The following is a 9,027-nucleotide window of genomic DNA, read 5'->3' on the forward strand; positions in this document are numbered from 1 at the left end:
TAATTCTCCAAGCCAGGCAACTTGCTTCAGAGCTCTGCCCATCTTCCCGCACAAGCCTGACGAAGCGAGAGGTCCAAGAGGTCACTTGGGGCCAGCAGAGGCCTTTCCGAGGGAGGGGAGCCAGGGAGCACCACATCCCCCACCCCTCCATTCATTTGGAAGCAATTCTCTGAAGTGGCCTCTCCAGCCTCCGTCCTCACTTTTTCTCAGAAATTTGGAAACATTTGTGACTAGGTAAGAAAAGGCGTCCTAAGGATCAAGGGCATCATCCCGGCCTGCTCCGTTGTGGCTTAGCGGGCCGGGCTCTGCATTCCGAGGGGACAAGTGCTGGTCGCTCCGGGGGCCTCCGGGAGAAACCTGGGGGGCGAGCCAGGCGAGCTTCAGCAGCAAAGTGCAGCCCCTCCTCCGAGCTGCCGGGCCCTGCCCCTCCCCCACCGCCCAGGCAGCGAGGGGGGGGCGGGGGGGCGGGAGGGGGTGAAGAAAAAGAAGGAGGAGTCAAGACCAGCATCTTCAAATTAACAAACTGTAATTGTTTTCCCAAAGATACATTTTTTTTCATACACATCCATCATACACTGTAACCAAAAAAAGCAGTGTACATGAAATAAGAGAAAATAAATTAAAAATCCATAGCATAGGTAAGGAGGCTCTAGTCTGGAGCACAGCTGAGTTTCCAGCAGTAGAAGGAGGCTCGAAAGTTCTTTTGTAAGAATGCCTGCTAGCAGGGGTTCCAGCCAGGTGGTTGGCTGGTCTGTAAGTCGGTCTGGAGTACTTGAAACGGGTCTGTGTTTTTTCCTTAGCGTTTAGAATAGCCATCATTGTCCTGCAATAGGCAGAGCTATCACGTCCAGGAAAAACGAGGGAGGGAACCACAGAGGCAGCGTGAGATCCGAATACAGCATTCAAAGGTAATTGGTCCAGTGGCGCCGGGGGAGGTGGAGGCACGGCCCTCCAGGGTTAGCCATCTTCCTTGGGGGGTGTGTACCAGCCTGCAGAGAAGCCAGGAGACAGTCGCGGGGAGCAGGCCCGAGCCCACCCTCCCAGCCCGGTCCCCGAGGGCACCTCCAGGGTCATGGATGGGACGATCCTAGCAAGGGCTTCCCAGTGCGGGGGCTGGGGGACCGTCTGCTGTGACGGGACACGGTGGCATGAGCTTTCTGGAAGGGAGCCGGGGCAGAGGGCAGCCACCGAGCCCCCCTCCCCCCAAGCACGACGGGCTGGCGGTGCTTTTCTGGGGAGGGAGGGAGGGGGCGGCACCACCTCCAGCCCTTCCCTGGAGAACAGGGGCAGGCGTGGTGGTAACGGGTAGTAAAGCCTCAGGAACCGAAAGCGGGGCTCCTGCTCTCTGGCAGGAAGTGACGTTCTCGGGCCCTGGCCGGGGCTCACCGTTCTTCTCGTGGATCTGCACCAGGGACTTGTACGACTGCTGTGCTCTCGTCAGGCTGTACTGGGACTGGGACAGGAGGCCACCATCAACACGGCCAGCCGTGCCCCCCTCCCCCACAGCTGCCGGCCAGAGACCCCGCGGGACCCTCTGCCCACAACCCCCTGCTCCCAGGACCACGCGGCGAGGCGCCAGCCAGAGGGCCCATCCCAGCCGTCCTGAGCGCAAGCAGCCCCGGGACCTGGCTCCTCACTTTGTTGGCTCCAAACTGCACTCGCGCTTTTCCCTTCACCAGCGTGGCGCTGATCTGCATGATCACAGATTCTATGGAGTAGGCGCTGCTCCAGCCCTGGGAACACGGAGCGACGGAGCACACGGGTCAGGAGACTTTCCAGAGGCACCTGACGCCTGCCCCCCAGGGCAGCTGCGTGGGGAGGGGGCCTTGCCCTGCACTCCGGGAGGAGCCAGCAGCTGTCGGCAGGGGGCAGTGGGTGCAGGCCCTGCCCCGCAGAACAAGAGCGCCATGTAATGCCCGCCCCACCCCGCCCCCCGCCCGGCATCAACGCCGACGTCAGCACCCCCTGCCCAGGCCGCCCAGGGTGAGCAGCGGGCTCACCTGCTTGGTGAGAAGTTCCATGCAGATGGCGCCTCCGCCCAGAACGTACCTGCAGAAGGAAGGTCAGTGAGGTGGCTGTGCCTGGCAAGAGCTGCAGGCCCCTTCCCCGCCCTCCGCCTTCATTGAGCCACTCACCCTCCGGAGAGGACTGGAGACACAACCCTGACGAACGGCGGGTCGAAGGGGAAGTTATCCTACGAGGGAGACAGAGATGACATCAGGGGGGGCCCACATCCCCCCAGGACTGCCGTCCACAAGGCAAGGAAGGCGCCTGGCTGCAGAGGGAAGTCTTACTTTGAAGGAAAAGTTAAGTAGGATGAAGTCAGCTCCTTCTTTCTCTTTGAGGATCTGGAGATCGTTGTGCAAAGCGCTGTCCTGGTCGACTCTATGAAGTAAGAAGTATGGGCTCAGACCCCTGGTCCCAGCCCAGGGGCCCCCAGACCGCTCCAGCTCCCCTGGGCCACTCCCCGCCCACCGCCCGTCTGCACTCACTTGAGGAGTTTGACGTTCCAATCATACAGACTGTCATTCACAAGTTCGACTGCATAGTTTCCTGGGAAGAGAGAAGACAGGTGTCGTCAGGAAAGTCCGAGCGGGGGAGGAGCCCGATGCAGCCCCTTTCCCAGGCTGACCGGACAGACATCAAAGGCTCCAAGTCCACCCCACACGGACACGCACCCAGTCTAAGCCACTGGCTTGAGGCGCCGGATTCGTGGCCTCGAAGGTTCACGAACTTTCACATAGCTAAGAACTTCTCAAGGCCCCTCTATGACCCATACTCACCGCCTTTGAAACTCTGTGACCGGTATATATCCCTGAGCTCCTTCATCAGCCGGTCAGTGGCCTGCACCGAGCCAGACACCGCGCCCTGGACGGGAGAGGACACACGTGCTCTGGAGGCACACGCCTGGGCGGCCAGGCAGCTGTCCTGGACCAGGCCGGGCTCAGACACACCACAGCCCACCTGAGGAAAGCCTCTGCCCCCCAGACGGACGTGCCAGGGCCTACCCCCACCTCCCAGCCAGCCCCCACCAGCCCCCACCCACTCCTCCCGGAGGAGGCACGTACGTTTAAGTAATCTTGCCTCTGGTTCTTCTTAATCTTCTCTAGGATGGCCAAGTTTTCCTTCCCGATGCCGTCGTCTTCAGATTTCCTGCCCTCAGCTGGCTCCTCCTCTTTCATTTCATAGTGATCTAGGTCTTCCGTGTCCTGGGGGAGGCGCGGGGCGGGTGGGAGAGAGGAGAGAACCGGCACGGGTTGTGCAGACGGCCCGCCGCTCTCCCCGTCCTGTCCGGCCTAGAGCCGCAGGCGAGGGACCAGCCGTGTGTCCAGCAGGCTGGTAAACACGGAGCCTCTGCATTTCTGGAGCAAGTCCCAGCCCCGCTCCCTCCACGATCTGAAGGTCTCAGGCGGCAGAACCACGCAAGGACACGGAGAAGGCAAGCAGGGACTCAGCCGTCTTGTTCCCTACAATGACCCTGCCCCAGCCGTCCCTAAACCTCTCCCTTGGCAGCGACAGTCCCTTGGTAATTCCTAGAACGACTCGGGCCTGATGCTGTGACTCAAAGTTCACGTCTCACTGGGTCACTAGGGTTCCTGGGAGTTCTGAGGACTCTGGGTCTAGTGGGTACCCGGGTCAGAAGAAGTCTCCCGCCCGCCCCGTCGGTGCGGGGCCTGGATCAGGCACGCGGAGGCACCTGCTCCCGACACGGGAACGAGGGGGGTGGGAGAGGTCAAGAACAGAACGAGCCCCTCATTCACCCTGCTCCAGGTGGGCAAGCAGTTAGCTCGCTGCGCGTGGGGCGGCACACAGGCTGCCTGCCTCACGCAGAAGCAGCGACCCCAAGGCCCTGGAGCGAGCCGCTCGCTCCAGCAGAACGTGGTAGCTACCAGCCCCCGCTGTCACCTTGGCTGCCCACACCCCTGGAATGCCTGGCACGTGCCAGGTGCGGTACCAGGCACTGCGCTCTGGCTCGGCCACTTCGCACGATCCGCACGCTGCCCTTCTGTCGTCAGCCCCGCTCCCCAGACGAGAAGGCGGAGGTCGGTGAGGTTTACCATCACGCCCACAGCCACACCACCCTCAGCGCAGCTATGACCTGACTCCCGTTCCGCGTGGCCCTGAAGCTCAAGTTCTTGACCGCTGCGTGACATTCTGCGAGCGCGTCTGCGTTGTCAGAGACCAGACTGAGAGGATTTCGTGCTTACCGCCCACTGCGGGGGGCATCCCACACACAGCACCTGGCTGCCCATTCACCGGAAACCCCTGCGGTCATTATGATCCCGTCTTACGAGTGAGAAAACTGCAGCTTAGGGAGGCCAGATCGAGTTCCCCAGTCGGACACAGGATGTGCACGTGGGTCCGAATGCAAGGCCCCTGACGCTCCCCGTGCCTACGTGGCCTAAAGACACAGGTGTGGGGGGCGCCCCGTCTCCTACGACTCTGGCTGCTCCCCATTCAGTCGGGCTCTCAGTCCTCCCCAGTCTAGACCACAGCGCCGTGAACAGCGGGTGCGCAAGGCTGCTGACTGCCAAGACCTGCCCGCAGTGCCGCCCCGGGGGCAGCCCTACCTCGGGCATCTCCTCGTCTTCGTCTTCTGAAGACACGTCCTCCTGTGTGCACTGCGGCGGGAGGGGAAGGCAGAGATCAGAGCCCCAGCGGCCTCCCAGCACACAGCCTCCAACCTCTGCCCGAGTCCCGGGTCTAGGGACGGGGCGCCCGCGCTCACGCCCCAGCCGCTCTGCCAGCCAGGTCCGAATGGAAGCCAGAGCCCAGGGAGCGACTTCACTGGCAGCCTGTCCTCCTCCCGCCACGAGCTAAAGATCAGGAGACGCCCAGTGGCTGCGTGTGTCACCCACGCACATGGCCCGGTGCGATTCTTCCAAGAACCCCTATCGCCTCTAGACTGACGCCACGCTGTTGGGTCTCAGAGAGGAGCCCGGGTCCCCGATGGCCGCCCACTGCTATCGCTAATAGTAAAAAGGCCCCTAACCCTCAACCCGGGAGACATGCCTATGGGTGAATGTGACAGGTGAGGCCACTAGTGCCCCGTCTGGAGATGGAAAAGCCGAGAGCCATGACACGCGTACGTGTCTGGAGTGGCCAGAAAGGGAGAGACACTACTGCGGGTGTGTCTCGATGGACAGGCGTTCACTGAGTGCCACAGGGCCCCCGGAGCCCCTCCGCCGCTCACCTGCTCTGCTGGCAGGGGCTGGTCCAACATCTCCACGTCTGGGTGCTGAGGGAGGTTGTAGAGTTTACACAGGTCGGAGATGATCCTCTTCAGATGCTGCAACAGCTGGAGTAGGGGACACAGTGCTGGAGTCAAAGGCTCCGGCCCCATCCCCTCTGGACAGGTGTGTGGATGAACTCCTAAAACCCCACGTGGTACCTAGTTCTCTGAATCTGGGGGACCGTGTGGCTGTGGGGGGAGTTTACTGGACCAGAGGTGGGTTTAGCTCAAGGCTCTCCCTCTGGCTTCAGAAAACACCTCTTCTGAGGAGTCCGCCCCCAGATGTGCCCTTTCCAGGTATGTCTCCCTTTCACAGGGTATCTCTGTGACATGGGCCTCACAGCAAGAAAAGGTGCCCCCCGCCCCAGCACCCTGGCCCCTCACCAGAGTATTTCCTTTCTTTATGTCCACCAGCCTCTCCAAGACAGCAGCCAAGTTCGGGTCATCGGACTCCACTGACCAGATGGGAGGCACAGCAGGGTAGGACTCCTGAGGGGAGAGAGCAGGAACAGGGGTCAAGACGGGAGACCCTGGGAAGGGCTACGTTTTGCCAACCTCCTCTCCCCCCAACATCTCTAGTCCCTCTGCGCCTCCTGCCCCCAACAAAAGCCCAGCTCAGCGGGTTAGTATCTAACTGAACAGCCTCCCAACGAACCCCAGACCAGGAGAAGTCCCCGAGAGGGCCCCTTCCAAAAGGCCTGAGGGCTTCTTTCTCTTCTCAAGAGCAAGATCCGACAAAGTGCAGCCACACTGTGCACGGTGCGGCGGGGGGGGGAGGGGGGTCTCCTCTCCACCATGCTGCCGGTGCGGGCTCTCCCACTCCCAGCACAGAGCCCGCCAGCCCTGCCGCTCCTCCAATCCCACGGTCCGTTCGGGAAGGGGTCCCCTCATCACAATCACACCAATGTGAAAAAAAGGCAAAGGTTGCAGATCACTTTCACTTTGGCTAGAGAAGGAGAGACATAAACTAGATTCTGTCTCCAGAACCTATAAGAAAGGAGCAGGAAGACTCTCCCCACCCGGTCACTCCCAGCAGACGCCCTGGAAGGCCAGTTCTCCCCATCGCTCCCTTGGGAGCCTGCCACCCTCTCTGCCCAGTGTAGGCTGCAGAGGAAGAAGCCTACGCTGCTAGCATTCCCAGCATTCCTGAGCCACGCTGCCAAATGCAGCCTGACCAGACTCCCCCTCTGCCCAAACCCAGGGGCCCAGTTCAGGCCAGGTCTCCTTTGCAGGGGCCACAGGGGGTCTGGCTGAGGACCTCCTAAACTAGCTGCCTTCTGGGCACAAAGACAGTGGATGGACTCTGGCCGCTAGAAGGGCAGCTAGAAGGGAGCAAACCTACCCTCCAGGAGCTGGAAGTTCAACACAGGAACAGAATCAGCTCCTGGGGTTTCCACCCACATCAGGGAAACCTACCCGCTTCTACTGGGGGTCTGAGCTCTGTCACAGCACTAGCCCTCATGCTGGAAAAAACGATCGCAAAGAAGATGCTCAAGTCTTCACCTCACGAAACCACACCCAGTCCCTCAATCTCAACTTTTCAGTGCGAAAAAAGTGAAGGAAGGAGGAAATGGGACATGCGTTTTGGTGGGGCACCATCCAACCCAGGCTGAGGCTTGCCGTACGCCTTGACCTGGTTTGATGGAGGAAAAGGGATGGAAAACAAGGACCACGTAAACTGCAATCAGGCCCCCCAGTACCACACAACTGGCAGGTCAGTCTCTCCCCAGACTACTGGCAGTTGCAGTCGGCCTGCCTGTCCCCTGGCCCCCTAACGCCCCTGGCAAGGAGAACGCTATCACAGCAGGTACGTTCGGCCAGGATCAGTGCTCCGCCGTGCAGTATTAAGCCTCCCCAGGTTCTCCGACGCTGACCCTCTTGCAGAGGTGTCTGAAAACGCATAGACAGGGGACATGTAGGGTGTCTCCTGGTTCAGCTATGCTAGCTCCCATGCTAGGCATGACGTTCGCTGGGGAGAAAGGGGCCGTTACCACTCAGAACCAAGAGGATGGCCTTCCCACATCACCAGGAAAGGCAACCACCCAGGGCAGCTGGAGATACCCCAGGGCACAGGAGGGGAGTAGCAGATCTGCTCCCGGCTGGGGCAAAAGGAGGAGAATCACAGGTTACGCTGGAATGCAAGGAGAACCAGAGAAGCAGAACAAAAAGAAGAGCCCACGACCTGCGAACCCCCACTTGGTAATATTCTGGGAGCAACGGGGGGCTTCGGCAGAGGTGCCGGCGCAGGGATCCCACAGGTGGCACCGTCCTAAGTCGCAGGTAGGAGCGACCGGGGGGCATCGCTGAATGGTGCAGGGCTCCAGGCCAGGGAGGTCCCTGCAGCTGTGCTCAGGGCAGAGGCCCGGAGCCCTGCGGTGACAGCAGGGGCAGAAAGGGGCCTTCGCAGGCGGGAAGGCAAAGTCGCGGGGGGCCACATCACGACCCCCGGGATGTGGGTGAGCGGCAGGGGCTGGTCGAGGCGCCATATGTCGGGGCGCCCCTCGCCGCCAAGGGGCCGTGGCAGACTCCGGGCGCACGGCACAAGCTCCAGCGGCAGAAGCAAGTGGAACCCGCCGGGAAGGAGCCGAGCCCCGAGCCGGGGAGACTGGGCCTCCCAGGTCCTCGGGGGCAAGCCGCTGTGCGGGGTGGCCCCAAGTCCCTGACAAGGGGCCCGGAGGGGCGCACCGAGGGGTCCTCACCGTGATGTTGCAGTGGATGCGGACGGGATCCCCGGGCAGCGGCCCCCGCGGGGGCAGATGCGGTCCGGGCGCGGCCCCCGCCCCGGCCCCTCCAGCCCCGGCCAGCAGGAACTCGCAGCTCAGCTCGTCCAGACAGGCGCTGGCAATGCGGAAGCGCTCGTGGCCGCGGTGGAAGATGGACTCGAGCAGCTTCAGCTCTCGCCTCAGGCAGGGCCCCGGCCCCGGGCCCCCCCCCGGGCCGCCCCCGGCCCCCGGCGCCGCCCCCTGGCCCCCCAGCTGCTGCCCCGGCCCCGGCTGCTGCTGCCCCTGCGGCTGCGGCTGCTGCATCCTCCGCTCCGCTCCGCTCCGGGGCCGGCGGGCCGGGAGCCTCCGGCCTCCGCTCGGGCTCCGCCGCCGCCGCCGCCGCCGCCGCCGCCGCCGCGGTCCGCACTTCCTGATCCCCCCTTCGCCAAGATGGCGCCGCCGCCGCCTCCGGGACGGGGCCCCCCCGCTCGCCGGCCCCCAGCCGCCGGAAGCCGCGCGCCCCTCCCCCTCCGCTTCGGCGGCCCGCCCCGCCCCTCACGTGACCGCGCGGCGCCGGCCTTCCTCACGTGACCTCTCCCTCTCGCCCGCCCCCTGGTGCTCGCCGGCCGCCTTCCACACGTGACCCAGGGGCTTTGGGCCCGGCGCTTTCGGCGCCTCCGCGCGTGCTTACGCACGTCGTGCGCGCGCGCGCGCGCGCGCCAGCCCTGCCGGCGCTCCCCTGTCACGTGTCCGGGCGCCGCGTGCTCCCAGGGGCCCCGCGCGCGGGACCCGCTTTCTGGCCCCGGCGTGTTTGCCCGCGCTCGAGCCGCGCCGGGCCTGCGGCGTGCGGAGGGGGGGCCCCGAGCCTCCACGCGCGTGGGGGCTTCGCGGCTACTGGCCGGGCGTGTGACCTGCGGTTAATCCCCGCCCCTGTGAGCCTCAGTTTCCTCGTCTGTGCGGTGGCTCTGGGCCGGGCGAGTGCGCACAGTGCCTGCTCCAAACGACTGCCGGGCGCCGAAGGGAGACGCCGCTGCAGTGTGCGGTCCCTTCCGTCCGGGGCGTGGTCGGTCGCTGACCCTCGCCTCGTCAGCC

The 9,027-nt window shown here is 63.6% G+C and overlaps 1 protein-coding gene across 1 annotated transcript; it reads right to left on the minus strand.

Moving 5' to 3' along the window:
• Positions 1–509: 509 nt before the first annotated feature.
• UBE2Q1 (ubiquitin conjugating enzyme E2 Q1) lies at positions 510–8,378 on the minus strand. Its single transcript, XM_028090166.2, has 13 exons — positions 7,933–8,378; positions 5,618–5,722; positions 5,195–5,299; positions 4,572–4,622; positions 3,069–3,209; positions 2,784–2,868; positions 2,493–2,553; positions 2,295–2,385; positions 2,136–2,194; positions 2,001–2,049; positions 1,638–1,733; positions 1,387–1,453; positions 510–989 (listed from the first exon to the last, which is right to left on the minus strand). Exons 1-13 carry the CDS (start codon positions 8,257–8,259, stop codon positions 958–960), a joined length of 1,269 nt encoding a protein of 422 aa, XP_027945967.1. The 5' UTR covers positions 8,260–8,378; the 3' UTR covers positions 510–957.
• Between the last annotated feature and the right edge of the window lie 649 nt (positions 8,379–9,027).

Source organism: Eumetopias jubatus, unplaced genomic scaffold (genome assembly GCF_037043125.1).
Source record: "Eumetopias jubatus isolate StellerSeaLion01/CBP00866 unplaced genomic scaffold, mEumJub1_p1.0 scaffold_12, whole genome shotgun sequence".
NCBI lineage: Eukaryota > Metazoa > Chordata > Mammalia > Carnivora > Otariidae > Eumetopias > Eumetopias jubatus.

Excerpts from the sequence above, each read along its gene's own strand:
- UBE2Q1 (XM_028090166.2), bottom strand. The coding sequence starts at position 8,259 with ATGCAGCAGCCGCAGCCGCAGGGGCAGCAGCAGCCGGGGCCGGGGCAG. Across the intron at positions 5,723-7,932 it reads GCATCCACTGCAACATCACG|GAGTCCTACCCTGCTGTGCC; the intron begins GTGAGGACCCCT and ends CTCTCCCCTCAG. Across the intron at positions 3,210-4,571 it reads AAGACGAGGAGATGCCCGAG|GACACGGAAGACCTAGATCA; the intron begins GTAGGGCTGCCC and ends CGCCTCCCCCAG.